The sequence below is a fragment of the Panulirus ornatus genome, chromosome 56 (genome assembly GCF_036320965.1).
Source record: "Panulirus ornatus isolate Po-2019 chromosome 56, ASM3632096v1, whole genome shotgun sequence".
NCBI lineage: Eukaryota > Metazoa > Arthropoda > Malacostraca > Decapoda > Palinuridae > Panulirus > Panulirus ornatus.
Genome location: NC_092279.1, coordinates 9,230,847 through 9,257,255, shown reverse-complemented (window position 1 = coordinate 9,257,255; position 26,409 = coordinate 9,230,847). Strand labels below are relative to the sequence as shown.

General features: G+C 39.6%; 2 protein-coding genes across 7 annotated transcripts in view; one reads left to right on the top strand and one right to left on the bottom strand.

Annotated features, from left to right (window-relative positions):
* The window catches only part of Oatp26F (Organic anion transporting polypeptide 26F), a 166,742-nt gene extending 149,889 nt beyond the window's left edge, over window positions 1-16,853 (top strand). The window contains exons 15-16 of one of the 4 annotated variants that reach the window (XR_011716746.1): window positions 12,263-12,553; window positions 13,270-16,853. The gene's annotated coding sequence lies outside the window, so the exon portion shown is untranslated. Of the gene's footprint in view, window positions 1-12,262 lie in introns of all 4 variants that reach the window. The other 3 variants (XR_011716745.1, XR_011716744.1, XM_071693724.1) reach the window with 3 other exon arrangements.
* Window positions 13,791-26,409, bottom strand: part of LOC139765866 (NADP-dependent malic enzyme-like) — a 109,831-nt gene continuing 97,212 nt past the window's right edge. For 2 of the 3 annotated variants that reach the window (XM_071693728.1, XM_071693726.1), the window contains one exon: window positions 13,791-17,860. In XM_071693728.1, coding sequence (XP_071549829.1) covers window positions 17,718-17,860 — 143 coding nt within the window. In that variant the 3' untranslated portion in view covers window positions 13,791-17,717. Of the gene's footprint in view, window positions 17,861-23,900; window positions 24,029-26,409 lie in introns of all 3 variants that reach the window. The other variant, XM_071693727.1, reaches the window with a different exon arrangement.

The following is a 26,409-nucleotide window of genomic DNA, read 5'->3' as shown; positions in this document are numbered from 1 at the left end:
CCTAACAACCCCATCCATAAACAAATTAAAGAACCATGGAGACATCACACACCCCTGCCGCAAACCTACATTCACTGAGAACCAATCACTTTCCTCTCTTCCTACACGTACACATGCCTTACATCCTCGATAAAAACTTTTCACTGCTTCTAACAACTTGCCTCCCACACCATATATTCTTAATACCTTCCACAGAGCATCTCTATCAACTCTATCATATGCCTTCTCCAGATCCATGAATGCTACATACAAATCCATTTGTTTTTCTAAGTATTTCTCACATACATTCTTCAAAGCAAACACCTGATCCACACATCCTCTACCACTTCTGAAACCACACTGCTCTTCCCCAATCTGATGCTCTGTACATGCCTTCACCCTCTCAATCAATACCCTCCCATATAATTTACCAGGAATACTGAACAAACTTATACCTCTGTAATTTGAGCACTCACTCTTATCCCCTTTGCCTTTGTACAATGGCACTATGCACGCATTCCGCCAATCTTCAGGCACCTCACCATGAGTCATACATACATTAAACAACCTTACCAACCAGTCAACAATACAGTCACCTCCTTTTTTAATAATTTCCACTGCAATACCATCCAAACCTGCTGCCTTGCCGGCTTTCATCTTCCGCAAAGCTTTTACTACCTCTTCTCTGTTTACCAAATCATTTTCCCTAACCCTCTCACTTTGCACACCACCTGGACCAAAACACCCTATATCTGCCACTCTATCATTAAACACATTCAACAAACCTTCAAAATACTCACTCCATCTCCTTCTCACATCACCACTACTTGTTATCACCTCCCCATTTGCACCCTTCACTGAAGTTCCCATTTGCTCCCTTGTCTTACGCACTTTATTTACCTCCTTCCAGAACATCTTTTTATTCTCCCTAAAATTTAATGATATATATATATATATATATATATATATATATATATATATATATATATATATATATATATATATATATTTTTTTTTTTTTTTTTTTTTTGCTTTGTCGCTGTCTCCCGCGTTTGCGAGGTAGCGCAAGGAAACAGATGAAAGAAATGGCCCAACCCACCCCCATACACATGCCTTGATTCAATCCATCGACAGCACGTCAACCCCGGCACACCACATTGCTCCAATTCACTCCATTCCCTGGGGATAGGGGAGAAGGAATACTTCCCACGTATTCCCTGCGTGTCATAGAAGGCAACTAAAAGGGAAGGGAGCGGGGGGCTGGAAATCCTCCCCTCTTTTTTTTTTCCCCTCCAAAGGAACGAACGTGGGGGGGGCAGGTGATGATGTTCCCTCTGTGGCCCAGTACTTTGTTGTTAGCGTTACCTCGCTAACGCAGGAAATGGCAAATAGTATGAAAGAAAAGAAAAAGACACTATTTAGTTTGCCTGAGATTGTCATTACTAACACCTTTAAGATCCTTCTCTTCATCTACTTTTGTTTGAGATTTTCCATGTATTTGACGGACATGTCAATTGATTGAAGCAGGGTATGTGAAGCATCTGGGGTAAACCGTGGAAAGTTTTGTGGGGTCTGTATGTAGAAAGGAAGCTGTGGTTTCGGTGCATTATATATGACAGCTAGAGACTGAGTGTGAACAAGTGTGGCCTTTGTTGTCTTTTCCTGGCGCTACCTCGCACACATGCGGGGGAAGGGGGTTGTCATTTCATGTGTGGCGGGGTGGCGACGGGAATGAATAAAGGTAGGCAGTATGAATTATGTACATGTGTATATATGTATATGTCTGTGTGTGTATACGTATGTATACGTTGAGATGTATAGATATGTATATGTGCGTGTGTGTACGTGTATGCATGTGTATGTTGGTGGGTTGGGCCATTTTTTCGTCTATTTCCTTGTGCTACCTTGCTAATGCGTGAGACAGCGACAAGGTATAATAAGTAAAGAAATGAATATGTTTCATTCTCTTATCTCCAAAGTGCATAACTTTACATTTGTCTATATTAGATCCCATCGCCATTTGTCTGACCACTCTTTTATTTTAGGAGCTCTCTAAATTATTTCACAGACCTACGCTATATTGCTCTCCCTCCCAGTTTTGTACCATCTGCAAATTTAGATATCTTAAATATGAAACCTATTCTGGATCAATAATGTATGTTATGAAAAGAATAGGGCCAAGTAGTAACCTCAATTGTACTCCAATCATCACATTCAAGCAACTGAGGCTTTGCCATTTAAAACTACATCTTTTTCAGATGGTGAGCCAGTCACTAATTCATGCACATAGTTTGTTGCCTCTTCCATATGATTTTACTTAGCATTGTTTTGTGTGGTACTTTATCAATCTTTTTAAAATTCAAGCATATTACATGAGAGAGTACATTTGAATCCCAGTTGCCATATATGACACTGAAAAATTCTAAAAGATTTGTTGGAAATCTTTTGTTGTTAAAACATTCTGATTGATATTATGTCATGATCTAGAAATGTAAGTTTTATTATTATTTTTTCATTGTCTTGCCTAGATATGACATGAGGCTAATTGGATAGTAATTCAAGGCACATTTTCTATCTCCTTCCTCTTATAAAATGACATTTGCCTATTTCCAGTGTGTGGGTACCTTTTCCTTTTTTGATTCATTAGATATTTTTGTTAGGATTAAGTGAGTTATGAAAGTGGATTGTACAGAAATTATTAAGGCATGGAATGTGGGGATTATGGGAATGAGTGAGGCATGAAAGATGAGGAGCTTGGGAGTGAGGTACGGAAAATAGGGAGTACGGGAGTAGGTGAAATATGTAAGGCAGGGGGTGTAAGAGTGAGTGTGTCATGGAAGATAAGGGGCTTATGAGCAAGGCAAGGAAGGTGGCCAGTAAGTGGTGATGCAGATGATGGGGAGTGTAGGAGAGAGTGAGACAAGGAAAGTAGGGAGTAAATAAAGCATGGAAAGTGGGAAGTGTGCAAGCGAATGATGCATGGAAGGTTAAGTACCTGTACATGGAAGTGCATCAGAAAACCCAAGTAGCATGAATGTAATATTATACGAGTGTGAACAGGAAAGGTTTCGTACTCAAACTGCAGTGAGCTTTTCCAAGAGGAAGCCTATCTATCAATGTTTTATATCTCGGAGGTCTTTGTCCACTATTTATTTGAAGGTACTGCTTGCCCCTACATTTACTATAGCTGCTGTTACCAGACTCTGCTCGTGCCTGATTACACTGCAAGTGGAAAGTCACCTACAGCGAGGTTAGATCATTGTCAGTGCATGAAAAGAAGTAGAATCTCATTGAAGGACTTCTCACTCTGAAGATGTCCATGATTTCCCTGTTAGTGATTGTAGTTCAGCCTTGGAGCTACATCAGCCTTGTAAAAGAGCTCCTTGATTATGGGTTATGAAATAAATGTATAGATTTGATACAGCTGGCAGACAGTTTTTATGGTCTTCAGCAACTCTAATGCTGAAAAGAATTCTATTCACAATGAAATTACATCCCCTTCCTCTCGGTTTCATACCAGTAATTCTGGTTTTTAACTGTCTTCTCTCTTTAATGAGATTTCTTAATTTGTATGTTAACCATTTCCTGTGTTATTGAGGCAGTGTCAGGAACAAAGAAATGGCCTCATTCTCTTACCTCCTCTCTCTAGTTGTCATATATAATGCAAAGCCAGAACCTCCTATTCACAATCAAGCCCAATAGACCTTTCTGTTTTTCCCCAACTGCTTCATATGCCTTGGTACAGCCCATTGATAGCATGTCGTCCCCTGCAAATGACATTGCTACAATTTGCTCTATCTTTTGCATGCTTTGCACCCTCGTGCATGTTAAGGTCCTAAGCCTTCAAAGCATCTTTCACTCTATCCTTCCACTTCCTCCTTGGTTACCCTATTTCCTTGTTACTTCCAGTACTGACATGAATACCCTCATAGTATTCCGCTCCTTACATCCATACCATTTCAGCACACTCTTCAGCTCTGATACGTACTACTCTTACTACAACTCTCCCCCACTCTATCATTTCTAACTTGATCAACTCCTCACACTGCATGCTATCCTCAAACATATCAATTCCCACATTTTGTCTGAGGCCCATGCTTCACATCCATAAAGCACCACCAGGTCTACTATATCATAAAACATACCCATCTTTGCCCCAAAGGCAGTGACCTTTCTTTCCCCACATTTCTCATTGTCTCCAAGACCTTTGTACATTCACCCTCCCTATGGCGCACTTCAGATCCCATCATTCCATTTGCTGCCATATCTACTCCCAGGTATCACATGACAGCTAGAGATCGAGTGTGAACGAATGTGGCCTTTTATGTCTGTTTTCTTTGTGCTGCCTCGCGAAGCTATTTCGTGTGGCGGGGTAATGACAGGAATGGATGAAGGCAAGCAAGTATGAACATGTACATGTGTATGTATGTATAAGTCTGTGTATGTGTATGTTGATATGTATATGTGCATGTATGGGCATTTATGTATATATATGTGTACATGCAAGAGTTTTGGAAAGAGGGGCAAGTATGCAGTCTGTTGTGAATGAGAGGGCTTGGTAAGGGAATCAGTTGTTGTTTGCTGATGATACAGCGCTGGTGGCTGGTTTGGGTGAGAAACTGCAAAAGTTGGTGACTGAGTTTGGTAAAGCGTGTGAAAGAAGAAAGCTGAGAGTAAATGTGAATAAGAGCAAGGTTATTAGGTTCAGCAGGGTTGAGGTACAAGTTAATTGGGAGGTAAGTTTGAATGGAGAAAACTGGAGGAAGTGAAGTGTTTTAGATATCTGGGAGTGGATTTAGCAGCAGATGGAACCATGGAAGCAGAAGTGAGTCGCATGGTGGGGGAGGGGGCAAAGGTTCTGGGAGCGTTGAAGAGTGTGTGGAAGGCGAGAGCGTTATCTCGGACACCAAAAATGGGTTTGTTTGAAGGAATAATGGTTCCAAAAATGTTATATGGTTGCGAAGCATAGGCTATAGATAGGGTTGTGTGGAGGAGGGTGGATGTGTTAAAATGAAATGTTTGAAGACAATATGTGGTGTGAGGTGGTTTGATTAAGTAATGAAAGGTATGAGAAATGTGTGGTAATAAAAAGAGTGTGGTTGAGAGCAGAAGAGTTTGTGTTGAAATGATTTGGTCTCATGGAGAGAATGAGAGGAAAGATTAACAAAAAGGATATATGTGTCAGAAGTAGAGGGAACAAGGAGAAGCGGAAGACCAAATTAGAGTTGGAAGGTGGAGTGAAAAAGATTTAGAGCAATCGGGGCCTGAACATACAGGAGTGTGAAAGGCATGCAAGAAATAGTGCATTGGAACAACGTGGTATACCAGGGTGGACGTGCTGTCAATGGATTGAACCAGGGTATGTGAAGTGTATGGGGTAAACCATGGAAAGTTTTGTGGGGCCTGGATGTGGAAAGGGAGTTGTGGTTTCGGTGCATTACACATGACAGCTAGAGACTGAGTGTGAACATATGCGGCCTTTTTTTTGTCTTTTCCTAGTGATACCTTGGGGTGTGTGTGTGCTATTTCATGTATGGTGGGGTGGTGACGGGAATAGAAGAAAGCAGCAAGTATGAATATGTACATGTGTATGTATATATCTCTGTATGAATATGCATTTATACATTGAAATATATTGGTATGTATATGTGCATGTGTGGGTGTTTGTGTATGTACATGTGTATGTGGGTGGGTTGGGCCATTCTTTCGTCTGTTTCACTGTGCTAGCTACCTCGCTGACGCGGGAGATGGTGCTTAAGTATAATAGATAAATGAATATGTGTACATGAGTGGATGGGCCATTCTTTGTCTGTTTCCTGGCACTACCTCGCTGATGTGGGAAATAGCGATTAAGTATGTTATGTTTATTTATATTATTTTTTATAATACTTTGTCGCTGTCTCCTACATTAGCGAGGTTGCGCAAGGAAACAGATGAAAGAATGGCTCAACCCACCCACATACACATGTATATACATACATGTCCACACACGCACATATACATACCTATACATGTCAAGGTATACATATATATATACACACACAGACATATACATATGTACATAATTCATACTGTCTGCCCTTATTCCCATCGCCACCCCACCACACATGAAATGACAACCCCCCCGCATGTGCACGAGGTAGCGCTAGGAAAAGACAACAAAGGCCACATTCGTTCACACTGAGTCTCTAGCTGTCATGTATAATGCATCGAAACCACAGCTCCCTTTCCACATCCAGGCCCCACAAAACTTTCCATGGTTTACCCCTGACGTTTCACATGTCCTGGTTCAATCCATTGACAGCATGTCGACCCTGGTATACCACATCGTTCCAATTCACTCTATTCCTTGCACACCTTTCACCCTCCTGCATGTTCAGGCCCTGATCCCTCAGAATGTTTTTCACTCCATCTTTCCACCTCCAGTTTGGTCTCCCACTTCTCCTCATTCCCTCCACTTCTGAGACATATATCCTCACTGTTTCTAACAACTTTGTCAATCTTTCCTCACTCATTCTCTCCATGTGACCAAACCATTTCAAAACACCCTCTTCTGCTGTCTCAACCACACTCTTTTTATTACCACACATTTCTCTTACCCTTTCATTACTTACTCGATCAAACCACCTCACACAACATATTTTCCTCAAACATCTCATTTCCAGCACATCCACCCTCCTCTGCACAACTCTATCTATAGCCCATGCCTCGCAACCATGTAACATTGTTGGAACCCCTATTCCTCCAAACATACCGGTTTTTACTTTCCGAGATAATGTTCTTGACTTCCACACATTCTTCAATGCACCCAGAACTTTTGCCCCCTCCCCCACCCTATGATTCACTTCTGCTTCCATGGTTCTATCCTTTGCCAAATCTACTCCCAGATATCTAAAACACTTCACTTCCTCCAGTTTTTCTCCATTCAAGCTTACCTCCCAATTGGCTTGACCCTCAACCCTTCTGTACCTAATAACTTTGCTCTTTTTCACATTTACTTTCTTTTTTCACACACTTTACCAAACTCACTCACCAGCTTCTACAGTTTCTCACGCGAATCAGCCACCAGCGCTGTATCATCAGCGAACAACAACGACTCACTTCCCAAGCTCTCTCATCCACAACAGACTGCATACTTGCCCCTCTTTCCAAAACTCTTGCATTCACCTCCCTAATAACCCCATCCATGAACAAATTAAACAACCATGGAGACATCACGCACCCCCTGCCACAAACCAACATTCACTGAGAACCAATCACTTTCCTCTCTTCCTACTTGTACACATGCCTTATATCCTCGATAAAAACTTTTCACTGTTTCTAACAACTTTCCTCCTACTCCATGTATTCTTAATACCTTCCACAGAGCATCTCTATCAACTCTGTCATATGCCTTCTCCAGATCCAAATGCTACATGCAAATCCATTTGCTTTTCTAAGTATTTCTCACATACATTCTTCAAAGCAAACACCTGATTCACACATCCTCTACCACTTCTGAAACCACACTGCTCTTCCCCAATCTGATGCTCTGTACATGCCTTCACCCCCTCAATCAATACCCTCCCATATAATTTCCCAGGAATACTCAACAAACTTATACCTCTGTAATTTGAGCACTCACTTTTATCCTCTTTGCCTTTGTACAATGGCACTATGCAAGCATTCCGCCAATCCTCAGGCACCTCATCATGAGTCTTTCTTTTTTTTTTTTTTTTTTTTTTTTTTTTTTTTTGCCGCTGTCTCCCGCGTTTGCGAGGTAGCGCAAGGAAACAGACGAAAGAAATGGCCCAACCCACCCCCATACACATGTATATACATACGTCCACACACGCAAATATACATACCTACACAACTTTCTATGGTTTACCCCAGACGCTTCACATGCCTTGATTCAATCCTCGTTCCCTCCACCTCCGACACATATATTCTCTTGGTCAATCTTTCCTCACTCATTCTTTCCATGTGCCCGAACCATTTCAAAACACCCTCTTCTGCTCTCTCAACCACGCTCTTTTTACTTCCACACATCTCTCTTACCCTTACGTTACTTACTCGATCAAACCACCTCACACCACACATTGTCCTCAAACATCTCATTTCCAGCACATCCATCCTCCTGCACACAACTCTATCCATAGCCCACGCCTCGCAACCATACAACATTGTTGGAACCACTATTCCTTCAAACATACCCATTTTTGCTTTCCGAGATAATGTTCTCAACTTCCACACATTCTTCAAGGCTCCCAGAATTTTCGCCCCCTTCCCCACCCTATGATCCACTTCCGCTTCCATGGTTCCATCCGCTGCCAGATCCACTCCCAGATATCTAAAACACTTCACTTCCTCCAGTTTTTCTCCATTCAAACTCACCTCCCAATTGACTTGACCCTCAACCCTAGTGTACCTAATAACCTTGCTCTTATTCACATTTACATGGAGGGATGCCTTATTTTGTGGAGGCGAAGGTGAAGATTTGTAGAGGTTTTCAGAAAAGAAGAGAGAATGTTGGGTTGAAGAGAGTGGTGAGAATAAGTGAGCATGGGAAGGAGACTTGTGTGAGGAAGTACCAGGAGAGACTGAGTACAGAAAAGAAAAAGGTGAGAACAAAGGATGTGAGGGGAGGGGGGAGGAATGGGATGTATTTAGGGAAGCAGTGATGGCTTGCACAAAAGATGCTTGTGGCATGAGAAGCGTGGGAGGTGGGCAGATAAGAAAGGGTAGTGAGTGGTGGGATAAAGAAGTAAGATTATTAGTGAAAGAGAAGAGAGAGGCATTTGGATGATTTTTGCAGGGAAATAATGCAAATGAGTGGGAGATGTATAAAAGAAAGAGGCAGGAGGTCAAGAGAAAGGTGCAAGAGGTGAAAAAGAGGACAAATGAGAGTTGGGGTGAGAGAATATCATTAAATTTTAGGGAGAATAAAAAGATGTTTTGGAAGGAGGTAAGTAAAGTGTGTAAGACAAGGGAACAAATGGGAACTTCAGTGAAGGGGGCTAATGGATAGGTGATAACAAGTAGTGGTGATGTGAGAAGGAGATGGAGTGAGTATTTTGAAGGTTTGTTGAATGTGTTTGATGATAGAGTGGCAGATATAGGGTGTTTTGGTCGAGGTGGTGTGCAAGGTGAGAGGGTTAGGGAGAATGATTTGGTAAACAGAGAAGAGGTAGTAAAAGCTTTGCGGAAGATGAAAGCCTTACGGCAGCGGGTTTGGATGGTATTGCAGTGGAATTTATTAAAAAAAGGGGTGACTGTATTGTTGACTGGTTGGTAAGGTTGTTTAATGTATGTATGACTCATGGTGAGGTGCCTGAGGATTGGCGGAATGCTTGCATAGTGCCATTGTACAGAGGCAAAGGGGATAAAAGTGAGTGCTCAAATTACAGAGGTATAAGTTTGTTATATGGTTGCGAAGAGTGGGCTATGGATAGAGTTGTGCGGAGGAGGGTGGATGTGCTGGAAATGAGATGTTTGAGGTCAATATGTGGATCGAGTAAGTAATAATAGGTGAGAGAGATGTGTGATAATGAAAAGAGTGTGGTTGAGAGAGCAGAAGAGGGTGTTTTGAAATGGTTTGGTCACATGGAGAGAATGAGTGAGGAGAGATTGGCAAAGAGGATATATGTGTCAGAGGTGGAGGGAACTAGAAGTGGGAGACCAAATTGGAGGTGGAAAGATGGAGTGAAAAAGATTTTGAGTGATCAGGGCCTGAACATGCAGGAGGGTGAAAGGCGTGCAAGGAATAGAGTGAATTGGAACGATGTGGTATACCGGGGTCGTTGTGCTGTCAGTGGATTGAACCAGGGCATGTGAAGCGTCTCGGGTAAACCATGGTAAGTTCTGCGGGGCCTGGATGTGGAAAGGGAGCTGTGGTTTCGGTGCATTATTACATGACAGCTAAAGACTGAGTGTGAACGAATGGGGCCTGTGTTGTCTTTCCTAGCGATACCTCGCACACATGAGGGGGGAGGGGGTTGGTTATTCCATGTGTGGCGAGGTGGCAATGGGAATGTATAAAGGCAGACGGTATGAATTATGTACATATGTACATATGTATATGTCTGTGTGTGTATATATATGTATACATTGAGATGTATAGGTATGTATATTTGTGTGTGCATGATCGTGTATGTTTATACATGTGTATGTGGGTGGGTTGGGCCATTTTTTTTGTCTGTTTCCTTGCACTACCTCGCCAACGCGGGAGACAGTGACAAAGCAAAACAAAGCAAAGCAAGTTTGTTGAGTATTCCTGGGAAATTATATGGGAGGGTATTGATTGAGAGGGTGAAGGCATGTACAGAGCATCAGATTGGGGAAGAGCAGTGTGGTTTCAGAAGTGGTAGAGGATAAGTGGATCAGGTGTTTGCTTTGAAGAATGTATGTGAGAAATACTTAGAAAAGCAAATGGATTTGTATATAGCATTTATGGATCTGGAGAAGGTATATGAGAGTTGATAGAGATGCTCTGTGGAAGGTTTTAAGAATATATGGTGTGGGAGGCAAGTTGTTAGAAACAGTGAAAAGTTTTTATCGAGGATGTAAGGCATGTGTACATGTAGGACGAGAGGAAAGTGATTGGTTTTCAGTGAATGTAGGTTTGCGGCCGGGGTGTGTGATGTCTCCATGGTTGTTTAATTTTGTTTATGGATGGGGTTGTTAGGGAGGTGAATGCAAGAGTTTTGGAAAGGGGCAAGTATGCAGTCTGTTGTGGATGAGAGAGCTTGGGAAGTGAGTTAGTTGTTGTTCACTGATACAGCACTGGTGGCTGATTCGAGTGAGAAACCTCAGAAGCTGGTGACTGAATTTGATAAAGTGTGTGAAAAAAGAAAGCTGAGAGTAAATGTGAATAAGAGCAAGGTTATTAGGTACAGTAGGGTTGAGGGACGAAGTCAATGGGGAGGCAAGTTTGAATGGAGAAAAACTGGAGGAAGTGAAGTGTTTTAGACATCTAGAAGTGGATTTGGCAGCAGATGGACCCATGGAAGTGGAAGTGAATCATAGGGTGGGGAGGGGGCGAAAGTTCTGGGAGCTTTGAAGAATGTGTGGAAGTCGAGAACATTATCTCGGAAAGCAAAAATGGGTATGTTTGAAGGAATAGTGGTTCCAACAATGTTATATGGTTGTGCGGCGTGGGCTATAGATAGAGTTGTGTGGAGGAGGGTGGATATGCTGGAAATGAGATGTTTGAGGACAATATGTGGTATGAGGTGGTTTGATCGAGTAAGTAATAATAGGGTAAGAGAGATGTGTGGTAATAAAAAGAGTGTGGTTGAGAGAGTAGAAGAGGGTGTTTTGAAATGGTTTGGTCACATGGAGAGAAATGAGTGAGGGAAGATTGACCAAGAGGATATATGTGTCAGAGGTGGAGGGAACGAGGAGAAGTGGGAGACCAAATTGGAGGTGGAAAGATGGAGTGAAAAAGATTTTGAGTGTTTGGGGTGTGAACATGCAGGAGGGTGATAGGCGTGCAAGGAATAGAGTGAATTGGAACGATGTGGTATACCGGGGTCGACGTGCTGTCAATGGATTGAACCAGGGCGTGTGAAGCGTCTGGGGTAAACCATGGAAAGTCCTGTGAGGCCTGGATGTGGAAAGGGAGCTGTGGTTTCGGTGCATTATACATGACAGCTAAAGACTGAGTGTGAACCAATGTGGCCTTTGTTGTCTTTTCCTAGCGCTACCTCGTGCACATGCGGGAGGAGGGGGTTGTTATTTCATGTGTGGCGGGGTGGCGATGGGAATGAATAAAGGCAGACAGTATGAATTATGTACATGTGTATATATGTATGTCTGTATGTGTATATATATGTATATGTTGAGATGTATAGGTATGTATATTTGCGTGTGTGGACGTGTATGTATATACATGTGCATGTGGGTGGGTTGGGCCATGCTTTCGTCTGTTTCCTTGCGTTACCTCGCTAATGCGGGAGACAGCGACAAAGTAAAATAAATGAAATAAATAGTGTTAATGGGAGGGCCTTGATTAGGGCCCCAGGTATACCATGCCACCTAACCAAAAAAATATGCTTACTAAAATGTCATCTGGCTGCATACTTTCAGTAGTAACTGTCAAGGCTCAGATGTTTGTAGTACTCACCATGCTCTAGAGGCTTGTAGGTGATGGTATTTAGGCTAAAAATAATTTGGCTTTCTGATTCATCTTTAGATGGTGGATGGAGGAGATTGGTTAGGCAGAGGATGATGAACCTCTTGCCAGAAAACAGGTGCTACTTTTCTTGTCCTGCCCCTCATTCTTATCAACATATCTTTACAGCCTCAAATGAATCAGCTGAGGAAAACTCGAATGTTTCTTTCAAGACTTTCATAATTGTCACCTACTCTCTGCAAGTCCTGCTTGATGCATTGGTTCATTTTCTTCAGCACCTGCACACTGATGGTTAGCTAGGTGAGCTAACTCCTTAATGCCACCTGCTGCATTGGATCACAGCAGGAAAGTGAGATTGGTCTTAGAGGTCTCAAAACACAGCTTCAAGTTCTCAACCCTAGTGATGGAGTGGTCAAGCAGATATATTTGGTGGATGTCCAATTTCAGCTATGATCCATGGTAACTCCTTTTAGAAATTTTTGGCAGTGTTAATGTCTATGCTAAATTGACTTACCTGTAAACTTCAATGATCAAACCATACTTTACTTGCAGCAGAACTTACGTGAAGGGGTTCACCTCCCATTCTGCCATGTTTTTTGCTTAATTCCTTCACCTTCTTGCTCAGGAATATCCTACACTCTTGTGTACAATGCCTTATCAACTTTTCACATTTTAGTATTTTGAGGGTTTTATGCTTAGAGAGACTTTCTGCACATGACTTGCACAACTTTATCTTATTCTTCTTTACACAACATACAGATTTCATGGTGATAAACCATGTAAAAACCTTAACTTCTGACTTGCATGGAACTATGTAACTGAATTTCCCCATTTGTTTTTAGGGTACTGTGTGATAGTTTCTCTACAGAAGCGACAGATTTTTTCACTTGTATGCCTTTCACCATGAGAGAGGATAGTGTGATGAGTCCTGTGATCACATTTCAATGAGCAAATGTGAACAGTAGCTACCCTAGCTGAGTGTAGACACAGTAATATATTGAGAGAAAGCAGGTGTGTAAAACCAACAAGCCCAAAGTGAGAAGTGGAAAATGTCTTTTTTAACCCATGAAATAATCAATACCTTGCAAACTTATGAATCATAAACTAAAGAATTGCTCACTAAAGATGGTTTGCTGTACTTGTATATGTTCACCAAGTTTTTGATTTTTCTACAGATGTCCGTAACTTAATGCTTGAAGATGGCAAGATGAATAGTTTCATGCGCCTGTTTTTAAAACTCCTATCTTTGGATAAAGGCAGGGTTTGGCCCCTAGTACAGGCCAGATTGACTTATCTGGTCTCATAATGTGAGTATAATTTTAAAATTCTGTACTAAAGGGACTCCCCAGCAGGTGCAAGAACTTTTGAAATCTTTTTCTTTAAATTTATTCGCCATTTCCCGCATTAGCGAGGTAGCGTTAAGAACAGAGGACTGGGCCTTTGAGGGAATATCCTCACATGGCCCTCTTCTCTGTTCCTTCTTTTGGAAAATTAAAAAAAACGCGAGGGGAGGATTTCCAGCCCCCCGCTCCCTCCCCTTTTAGTCGCCTTCTACGACACGCAGGGAATACGTGGAAAGTATTCTTTCTCCCCTATCGCCAGGGATAAAATTTTGAAATCTATAAAACCCAATTCATGACACATTTTTGACTTTGGAGTTTGTTTTTAATTCAAGAAGGTTATGTACAATTTCAAAAGGTAATCATACTTTATTCTACCTGCACAACTACAGACAGTTTGTAAGACTCATTAAACAAATAAAATACATCTCATCAATTATCATTAACAAATGGTTTATCTTACACAATACAGTATAATGTCTCTAACATATCTTAGTAAAATATCGTAGAAGAAAATATAGAGGCACTATCCACATCCTCTGCGTGTTTTTTGGAGGTCACTACTCAAACTTAAATGATAGGTAGTTTAATTCCATGTGATAGGTAGTCAAGTCCTTGAAATTATTCTTTTCACTCTACATGGTTCACAGGCCTTTTTTATAAAAAATTTGGCAAGCACATCATACCATTTACACCCTACAAACATTCTGGAAAAATATGACAAATTATCTCTGCATTAGGAAAATAAAAATTATAGATATACTCACAGTCCCTGGTTGGTGGCTGTCCATACAGACATACTTTAATAACTATTTTGAAATCGGGAGGGTAAAATCATACAGAGAGCAATCATGGTCTCGTTTCACGTTTCGTATCCGATTTTGCAGGGTTGTTGAAATTTATTAATGCTTAATATGTTTTCAGATGAGGAAATATACATTAAAAGAATAAGTAAACAAGACAAAAATTAGACTTAAGCCTTACTCTTATCTACCAAGCTTGTATTTACTTAAATGAATCCAAAAAATTAGGCAAAAAAATATTAAAGTGCAAAGTTTGCACTGTATTTTCTTTGCCAATGATACCATGTAAATAATTTCCTCAAACTCTTATACACTACAACCGGAAGCTGTAATGCTTAGACTTGTAAAACCATGGCAGTAATTCTTCAATTATTGCCCATTCCATTTCCCACTATGCAGACAAAGGGATGCCTTACTTTCTTCCTGCCATAGTAGGCCCTTCTGTCTTTATCGGGCTTCCAGAGCTTTCACAAAGCTGGCCACATTTATTGAGTGCAACCACAATTCATAAAGTGTAGTAAATTTGAGTATGTCTATGTAGGGATAATGCAGGGAAACTCGGCAGTATTTATTTGGTGTCTTCACTGTGTGCATTGTAGCAATGGCATAAAAGATCTTGGGATGTGTTGAATTGGTGTTTGTAGTAACATAAAGAGTGAAGTCCAGAGCATAGATGAAAATGTCTGATGTGTTTGTCTAGCGAGTGTGGGTATTATTTCTGACCAAAACAGATTAATCAGTACAGATCTTAAATGTCCAACCCTAAAGTATATAGCAGTTATAAAACATCCAGTTCTGTAGTTATAACAATATGAAACATGGTAACTCTGCACAACATACAAAACTAAACCTGAAATTCTCAGGCTGTGAATGTTGCATAAAGCAACATAACATTCATTGGTATGATATATTTCCTATGATATAAATGAAGTACTTCCATTAATACCTTGTCAGGCAATCTTTAAAAAAGAAACCATTTACTGTGTCCTAAGGGTAATTTCTTTCTAATCAAAACAAAAAAATTATACAAATTCCTGTGCCAATAAAACCAAACAGAAAGAGTATATCACTATCTTAAAAAGAGCAAAAGATAATATATTTCCTCAAGAAGGCACAGGCCTTAAGATTGGGACTTAGTAATTTGAGTAAGAAAGGTTAAAATATATATATATATATATATATATATATATATATATATATATATATATATATATCATACAAAGCTCCAACAGCCAGGATCGAACCTGGGACCCCTTGTTCAAGAGGCAGGCATGCTAACCGCTAGGCTAAGGGACTGTATAATAGGAAACAACTATTCGAAATACTAAGTACTTGAATACCCTTCGTCTCACAATGGTGAGCAACGGGGTCTATCAGTTGTTTCCGAACAGAACACATAGCCAGCTGATAGCGTTTTACCGAACCTGACTGTACAACGCGGAGTCATAGGAATACGAATAAAGTGTATATGGACGCGCACCTTCATAGAACATACAAAGCTCCAACAGCCAGGATCGAACCTGGGACCCCTTGTGCAAGAGGCAGGCATGCTAACCGCTAGGCTAAGGGACTGTATAATAGGAAACAACTATTCGAAATACTAAGTACTCGAATACCCTTCGTCTCACAATGGTGAGCAACGGGGTCTATCGTTTGTTTCCGAACAGAACACATAGCCAGCTGATAGCGTTTTACCGAACCTGACTGTACAATGCGGAGTTATATGAATACGAATAAAGTGTATATGGACGCGCACCTTCATAGAACATACAAAGCTCCAACAGCCAGGATCGAACCTGGGACCCCTTGTGCAAGAGGCAGGCATGCTAACCACTGGGCTAAGGGACTGTATTTCGAATAGGTGTTTCCTATTATACAGTCCCTTAGCCTTGCAGTTAGCATGCCTGCCTCTTGCACAAGGGGTCCCAGGTTCGATCCTGGCTGTTGGAGCTTTGTATGTTCTATGAAGGTGCGCGTCCATATACACTTTATTCGTATTCATATAACTCCGCGTTGTACAGTCAGGTTCGGTAAAACGCTATCAGCTGGCTATGTGTTCTGTTCGGAAACAAACGATAGACCCCGTTGCTCACCATTGTGAGACGAAGGGTATGCGAGTACTTAGTATTTCGAATAGTTGTTTCCTATTATACAGTCCCTTAGCCTAGCGGTTAGCATGCCTGCCTCTTGCACAAGGGGTCCCAGGTTCGATCCTGGCTGTTGGAGCTTTGTATGTTCTATGAAGGTGCGCGTCCATATACTTTATTCGTATTCCTATAACTCCGCGTTGTACAGTCAGGTTCGGTAAAACGCTATCAGCTGGCTATGTGTTCTGTTCGGAAACAACCGATAGACCCCGTTGCTCACCACTGTGAGATGAAGGGTATTCGAGTACTTAGTATTTCGAATAGTTGTTTCCTATTATACAGTCCCTTAGCCTAGCGGTTAGCATGCCTGCCTCTTGCACAAGGGGTCCCAGGTTCGATCCTGGCTGTTGGAGCTTTGTATGTTCTATGAAGGTGCGCGTCCATATACACTTTATTCGTATATATATAAATATAAATATAAATATATATATATATATATATATATATATATATATATATATATATATACTGACCTTAACCCAAAATACTGTAGGAATAACCTCACATCTAACATTTCAGTCTTCTAGATTTTGATGAACAAAATACTGGAGTAACTTATATGAGACAACAATGGGGTAATGACTTGATATATGTTTGTACACAAGTACAAAGAAAATGCTTTGATACTAAACCAAAAATGACAGATGAGATAATGTTTGTTCTGGCCAACTGACATCATTGGAGATGATTACTAATAGGAAAATATGAACATTATATCAAAATACCACAGGCTTTTCACTAGTATATTCTATATATATTCTTTCATTTCATCAGGATTGGGGTCAAATATTTTCCTCTTTATCAAGGTGGTGGAATAATAACAGCCACCTTCAAACCCTGATTTGACATATCAAACTGATTGAATATTAAATCAAGTTAGTTTAAAAGTAAGAATTTGCCTGATCAATTAAATTCAATGATTCTTTTATCAAATGTTTCTTAATATAAAAACAGTAAAATGCTGATTAATCAATGAAACAAGAAACAACATTAACAAAGTACAAAGGATAGTCTAACAATAAGTTTTCCATTACCCATTTCAGTACCTACTTAGTAAAGTTATCAATGATTAGTCACTTCAGTATTACCTAATTTTACTGAAATGTTGTATTACATACAATGAGACTATTATTATTCAAATTTGCACCTCCAAAAAAGGTAAGTATTATCATTTGACAAACCGATAGTGAACTGCAGGGGAGGAGGTATGATGACAGACATGAAAACTTCATGTTGAGTTTGAGTCTCTCTGGCTGTTAGAGTTCACATATACCAAGTGTTCACAGCTATGTATTCTCAAGCTTGCTATTAAAGCCTTTTTACTCCTGCAGTCTTACAGCTTTGGGTTGAAGGTGGAAAGGTCTGGCCACTCCCAGGTCTTGGGAAGTGCAGACTGGTTATCGTAGTCATAAGTATATTGCTGGTCAGCAATAAACTTACCCTTATCTTTAGGTTCTGGGTAAGTTGATGCAATACCTGAAATTAAACACAGTGTATCTTAGAAATAAATATAATAAACATAGGTACAAGTAAAGCTGGAAAATTAGGGTAAATATAATGAAAGAGAAGTATACACTTTATTAGCTAAACTGAAGAGCCAAAAATGAAAAGTAAATACTGAACAACACAATTAAAATGTTTTTTTTTTTTTTGCTTTGTCGCTGTCTCCCGCATTTGCGAGGTAGCGCAAGGAAACAGACGAAAGAAATGGACCAACCCACCCTCATACACATGTATATACATACGTCCACACACGCAAATATACATACCTACACAGCTTTCCATGGTTTACCCCAGACGCTTCACATGCCGCGATTCAATCCACTGACAGCACGTCAACCCCGGTATACCACATCGCTCCAATTCACTCTATTCCTTGCCCTTCTTTCACCCTCCTGCATGTTCAGGCCCCAATCACACAAAATCTTTTTCACTCCATCTTTCCACCTCCAATTTGGTCTCCCTCTTCTCCTCGTTCCCTCCACCTCCGACACATATATCCTCTTGGTCAATCTTTCCTCACTCATTCTCTCCATGTGCCCAAACCATTTCAAAACACCCTCTTCTGCTCTCTCAACCACGCTCTTTTTATTTCCACACATCTCTCTTACCCTTACGTTACTTACTCGATCAAACCACCTCACACCACACATTGTCCTCAAACATCTCATTTCCAGCACATCCATCCTCCTGCGCACAACTCTATCCATAGCCCACGCCTCACAACCATACAACATTGTTGGAACCACTATTCCTTCAAACATACCCATTTTTGCTTTCCGAGATAATGTTCTCGACTTCCACACATTCTTCAAGGCTCCCAGAATTTTCGCCCCCTCCCCCACCCTATGATCCACTTCCGCTTCCATGGTTCCATCCGCTGCCAGATCCACTCCCAGATATCTAAAACACTTCACTTCCTCAAGTTTTTCTCCATTCAAACTCACCTCCCAATTGACTTGACCCTCAACCCTACTGTACCTAATAACCTTGCTCTTATTCACATTTACTCTTAACTTTCTTCTTTCACACACTTTACCAAACTCAGTCACCAGCTTCTGCAGTTTCTCACAGTGCTGTATCATCAGCGAACAACAACTGACTCACTTCCCAAGCTCTCTTATCCCCAACAGACTTCATACTTGCCCCTCTTTCCAAAACTCTTGCATTTACCTCCCTAACATCCCCATCCATAAACAAATTAAAGAACCATGGAGACATCACACACCCCTGCCGCAAACCTACATTCACTGAGAACCAATCACTTTCCTCTCTTCCTATGCGTACACATGCCTTACATCCTCGATAAAAACTTTTCACTGCTTCTAACAACGTGCCTCCCACACCATATATTCTTAATACCTTCCACAGAGCATCTCTATCAACTCTATCATATGCCTTCTCCAGATCCATAAATGCTACATACAAATCCATTTGCTTTTCTAAGTATTTCTCACATACATTCTTCAAAGCAAACACCTGATCCACACATCCTCTACCACTTCTGAAACCACACTGCTCTTCCCTAATCTGATGCTCTGTACATGCCTTCACCCTCTCAATCAATACCCTCCCATATAATTTACCAGGAATACTCAACAAACTTATACCTCTGTAATTTGAGCACTCACTCTTATCCCCTTTGCCTTTGTACAATGGCACTATGCACGCATTCCGCCAATCCTCAGGCACCTCACCGTGAGTCATACATACATTAAATAACCTTACCAACCAGTCAACAATACAGTCACCCCCTTTTTTAATAAATTCCACTGCAATACCAAATGTTTCTGTAATGACTAAAAAAAACAAACCAATAAAATTCTGATGAAAGTAATACTCAACTGACTGTATGACTATATTTTACAATTTGTTATCGTAAGTACTCATATAAATAGCTTATATAAGGAAGGAGAGGGTCTTTCCTTTTTTTTTGCTTTACATTAAGGTTATTATAACTGAATGCCCTTTGTTTCTGCTGAGCCTGAGCAGCAGATTTATGAAGGGAAAAAAAAAAAAGTCTCTAAGTAATTCCACTCAAAAATGAATCATGATCAAGAATTTCTAGTTAAAAGGGTCTAACTAACACAAGGCTACCAACTGGATGCCAAGTTAGAAATGGACTAGAGGGCAATCAATGGTCAACTATTTATGTGCCAGAACACCATACCATGTGCCATGGAAAAGCAGAAGGGTGGGATGATTTCTATGTAATACTTTAATGCAAGCATTGTTACAAAAAAAAACAAAAAAACAATCCATCACTCCTAAATGTGCATCTTGTTTTCTTCATAGTAGCACAAACATGTGACCCCTTGTGTGATCAAAATCTAAAGTTATAATGGGTGACATGATTAAATAATAAAATTACCTGTCAACTTCATCCCCTTTAATAGAGCAAAATTCCCAAAAGCAAACTGTAGATGAACATGTGTTGAAAACTAAAATAAGAAAAAGCCAATTTTGTATGATGTATACGAAAAAGTTATTATGTCTTGTAAATTCTAAACTAAAAGAAATTAGGTGAACTTCACTTGCTGAGCTAGAATCACCATAACTTGAGCTGCACATTATCTATCTATCTATAGCTCTGATGCCTGTTCCCAACTGGAATTCCCTCAAGGGGGTGGCAACGACTATAGAATCTCCGTAACCAGTGAACTCCAGGGCCGCTTCTCAGCCTTACGCCTCACCCTTAACAGGCCAGGCCACTGGCTGAGGGCAAGTCTAGTGCAGTGTTTGCACAGGCTCCTACCGAATGTTTCTACTGACTACTACTACATAATGCTTCTGTCTAATATTTCTACCAACAACTACCTAATGTTCATATGAAAATGCTCCTACCTACAAGGGCACAGTGCTCACCACAGGAAAATCTAGAAATGAATGATGAGCAATGTGAATTGAGAGTTATGTACGACAAGGAGAGATTGTATGCTTTTGGAGAGAATGCCAATAGTCCACATGTGGGTGAAGCAGAAAGAAAGGACAGCTACTTGGGTCAGAGACATGCAACTTAACCACCAAAGCGCTGGCTCACTACCCCTCCCAATACAACCATTCTTTTACAATGACAAGAAAAATTAAATTCATGAGCAATGGGTGATTAACAATCAAATTAAAAAAAAGACCAAACCTTCGTAAAAAAAAAAATAGAATGAGAATATTCTGTCAGCCTTTAAAGAAGCCTGTAATCATGAAGAGATCAATCTTAACTAATCGCACATTATACAACCAAGGTATCCATATCAATCTGTAATTGCAAATAAATTTAAGAAATTTCTGGAAAAGGAAATGGCCACAAAACTGACTGCCGCTAGTCAGAAAGAAACACAGATCACCAGAAATGGGACCTTTCATACTTGCAGAGGTTCACATGGAAGTTGCTACATCTTTACCATTAACACTAATAATTTAATAAAGTTTTAATACTAAAAGTATGCCTTATTAAAGGTTTTCATTAAAATTCTAATTTTTGTTGGTGTGTCAGGATGGGTATGATAATGTAAAAAACTCGGTCTTCCCCCAACAAGAAATTATAAAAACAGCTAGTTTCAAACCACAGCAAAGAAAAATATATGTGGTGAAATCAGTGTTTTGAATGACTAGTACATGAAAACACCTTCCTGAATTCAGTTATGTTGCGAGTCTAAGAAATTTTCATAAATAGCAAAATAATCTGTTGACAAATTTGAGTCCTTAACCAATTAAGATGATCAATCACAATAATCCCCACTCCAAAGAAAGAAGTGATGGCCTTCAGGCATGAAAAAGGATAACAGGAAAAACTCTCAGAAGTCTTTGTGTTTAAAATGCCAAATTTCAGATGGAAGAATCAAATACACAAGAATTTTTCTTTGGAAAATTATCTTTTTCAAACAGTTTTTGAGGCATACTGGTGAAGTAAAAAAGTGCAAAAACATACCATTTACTCAATTTCATACTTGTGAAAGGTGGCTCCTTACAAGGTGAGAAGCATTCATTAGACTGATGATTGACACAACAGTTATCAAGCCTTAACAACATTACACTCAGTAAAGCCTTACCAATCTGGCTTATTGCAAGCCTACATCCACAAATTATGGAATATCAAATGAAAGCATTACAGTTGTTTTAGAGTACTTCTGGAGAGTGTGACTTTTAATCTACTGTGAATCTCATCTGAAATGCAAAAGGTCTCACAATTCATTGTGGCAAACAAACAGATTTTCACTTAAAAAATCCTGCTTTTGGAGTCTACAGAAGCTGGTGACTGAGATTGGTAAAGCCTGTGAAAGAAGAAAGCTGAGAGTAAATGTGAATAAGAGCAAGGTTATTATTTGGTACAGTAGGGTTGAGGGACAAGTCAATTGGGAGGTAAGTTTGAATGGAGAAAAACTGAAGGAAGAGAAAGTGTTTTAGATATCTGGGATTGGATTGGGCAGCAGATGAAACCATGGAAGCGGAAGTGAATCATAGGGTAGGGGAGGAGGCGAAAGTTCTGGGAGTGTTGAAAAATGTGTGGAAGTCGAGAATGTTACCTTGGAAAGTAAAGATGGGTATGTTAGAAGGAATAGTGGTTCCAACAATGTTACATGGTTGCAAGGCGTGGGCTATAGAGAGTTGTGCAGAGGAGGGTGGATGTGCTTGAAATGAGATGTTTGAGGACAATATGTGGAGTGAGGTGGTTTGATCGCAGTAATTAATGAAAGGGTGAGAGAGATATAAGGTAATAAAAAGAGTGTGGTTAAGAGAGCAGAAGAGGGTGTTTTGAAATAGTTTGGTCACATGGAGATTATGAGTGAGGAAAGATTGACAAAGAGGATATATGTGTCAGAGGTGGAGGGAACGAGAAGTGGGAGACCTCTGAGAGTTATAATTACCTTACTGGTACAAAAAGCTTATCCAGCCCTCTGCTCATGACACCTGGTGACTTCAAAGCCATGCAACAATGTGATACGTCATTCTCAGTAGAGAATAATCGCACTGAATTTGATAATCAAACCTCTTAAGATGTTTTGTGCAATGTACAAGAGAATATGTTGCAAGTATGAGAGTTTGGAGTGGACTAGGTAAGAATGTTTTGGACATAAGAAACCATTCTACCATCAGCTAAATGCTATAGTATTTCTAATACATAGACTCCCAGAGTTGTTGCCATGAAAATTTAATCTCAGAGACTAATCAAACAGAAGAGTAGTTTGAAAGCACAATCTTTAAATGAATAACTTAAGGTCCACACTTTACCAAAGTTAAACTTGTCCCTCAGATAAAAAGTTTTCCACTTCATAATGTAGCATGAAACGCATATTTCTATCTTAAATTCTTTTCCCATTTATAAATGATGGCTCAAACATATGAAAAGCCTTTCAGTTCACTGACACATCCAGAGCTCAGGTCCAGCATACTAAAGTGAACACAGACTTGCCACACTTTTATAAGCCCTGATTACATTTGAACTGTGCATGCCAAATTGGTCCTTTAACTAAAAAGTCTCCATTCACACTTCCACCTTTGTGCAAGAAATTGCATTCAAAATTGTCCAGTATTCTCTAAAATGGAAAGACTAGAATATATCTGTACATATGTATATAAAAATAACAGAGAGGAAAAAATACTACCAAACAACAATACTATATAGGATCACCGAGATGGATTAAATCAATTTACATCCTGTGTATGCTAAATTAAGATGAGACACCACACACATATATAAGATGAATACTAGAAAATATTACAAATGCATTCTTAGATGCAACTTCTGGGTCATTCTAAAATTAATATGACTGTGCTCAAGCAGGTGCCATAAAATCATTTAATATATTTTCATGCTAACTAACAAAGACACAATAACCAAAAACAGGCATGCATAAAAACTTTAAGGATTAAGTAGATCACATGAAACTTGTGTCTCACAGAGGAGTGCATGTGCAGGCAACATAAAACAAAATATAAAGACATATTGAATACAATGAGTAACACACACTTGCACTCAAGTATTCAATGTTGTGCACATGCTATTGAGGCCTTAGCTTACTGGTCATGCGGCCTAAAGCTTGGGCCATGAGTAGACTTTGGGGAGGGCAGAACCATAGTGATAGTCATACAGCTGAGCCTTTATGAACTCAGCAATATCCATTGGCTGGGGGTAAACAGAAGCTATGCCTGTAAATGTAGGCCATACAATTAGCTAAATCTTGGGATATAAAACTGTATTTTCATGTAAGTGATACTAAGATCTTTATCCTTGTTTTCTTGCCCATTCCTCATTCACAGAATATATCACTGTAAAAGAAGACCCTTAACATAAGATTCTTCAATGAAAGTGCCTGGAAATAAAGCATATTTGTGTTAATTTTTGAAGCATAGCTGAACTTCATTAAATTAAAGAAAGGAATGCATAAGCTAAATTAACATAAAACAAGGATTTTAAAGTGCACTGGATGCATCTACCATAAGTGGAAACATAAAAGTAAAACATATATCTAAACAATACATCACCTTCATCAAATAAAGTAGTCATCAATGGCATTAAAAAACTGGATACATTTCACCAATAAAGCACCCATATTTCATATCTTAAATGCTAACCTTTTCACTGCTAGTGTATTTTCAAACCTTCATAAAACTTTATAAACAGTACTAATTACTGCAGTAACATTTTTATCGGTTACATCTACTTGTCCAACAAGTAATATCATTTATCCAGATGGTTCTCCCCAATAAACCTGTATATGAACTATTTTCTTACTTGTTTGCAGATTCCTTTATCAGCCAGGTAGAGCCAAGCAGAGAAGGCCATATTTGCTCACATCCATTCTCTAGCTGTAATGTGTAAATGCATAGTCCCCTGTTCACAACAATGCCCTATAGATCTTTCCGTGGTTTCCCCCAGCTCCTTCAGATGCACTGGTTCAGTCCACTGAAAAGCTCACAATCCCCTATATGCATCACTCCAACTGACTATTCCATGCATGCCTTTCAATCTCCTGGATGTTCAGGCCCCTAAAACTCAAAATCAGTTTCACTACATCCTTCTCCTTGTCTCCTCCAATTCTGACAGGCATGCCCAATTTGTCAATCTCTCCTCAATCATTATCTCCTTAGGTAGATGAAAGATTTTATGATCAGTTAGCAGAAGTTTGTAATGAAAAAGATTCTATCACAGTGGGAGATTTTAACATACCATTATCTAAATGGGGAGAATCCCTTTCCAGCAGCTCCAGGAGTGAACTCTCCCTAAATCTGCTCGAAGTGCCCTAACCTAATTAACTGAGAAACCTAATTGGATGAAAATACATTAGACTTAGTTCTCACTACAAATGAGAATCTCATAATAATACTGAAGTTGGAAAAAAGTTTGGTACAAATGATTGGTGACAACTTTCGAGGTTGCTTTCAATACTGCGTATAATGTCGGTCAAAATGATAGTCACAAACAAATACCCAATTTTAAAAATCAAATTTTAATGATCTTCATATTGCTCTTGACAGCAAACCTGGGATGATATGGTCATGGAAAATGACATGAATGAAGCTTGGAAAAGCTTCAGAAAAAACTGAAATACAGCAGAGGGAACATATGTACCAATGCATAATAGACGATCTATTTCTAAAACAAAACCAAGATGGTGAAACACTGAAATCATAAAGTGCCTGCTGTCTAAAAAAGTAACCTATAAGAAAGTCAGAGAATCCAATAATCAAAATGATAAGAGTCTGGTATGTAAATTTGCCCAGGGATATAAATAAGAGAGTTATACAACAAAGTGAACATCAATTTGAAACACATATTGCTGAAAAGAGCAAAAGAAACCCTAAGGACTTTTACAGTTATGTCAGAAGCAAGAGAGTTATCATCCAGTTAACAAGTCCATTAATTATGAAAAATGGTGACTTGGTTCAAGACAACAAAGCCATGGCAATAATATCAAATGACTTTTTTTTACATCTGCATTTATGATCAAAGACACAACCCATGTCCCAAATCCAGTTTCATTGATAAGATGAGCATTATTCAACAAATTAACATAGAAGTCAAGAATATACTTTCAGCAACGATTGGAATGAAAAGAGGTAAAAAATGGGATAGTTAAGCCCTTGACTGCCCATTTCAATCAGTCACTTGCTACAGGAAAAAGTCCAGATGAATAGTAGTTTGCCAATGTAAAACCAATATTCAAAAAAGGTAACAAGTCACTGCCTGGAAATTAATGTCCTATTAGCTTAACATCTGCAGCTGGAAAACTTACAGAGGCCATCATTTGAGATATAATTGTAAACCATTTAGAAGACCACCACTTCTCAGTATGGTTTTCAACGAAATCATTCATGTTTGACAAATCTGTTTGATTTATGATGTAATCAATATGTATAATGAAAGCAAAACAATTGATATTATCTATCTAGACTTTCAAAAAGCTTTTGCCAAGGTTCTGCATCAAAGATTACTCAGAAAAACTATGTCACATGGCAGTGACAGGGTTGTACTTCACTGGATGGGAGTTGTGATTAATGGCTAAGTCTTAGAAAGGCTGGATGTAACA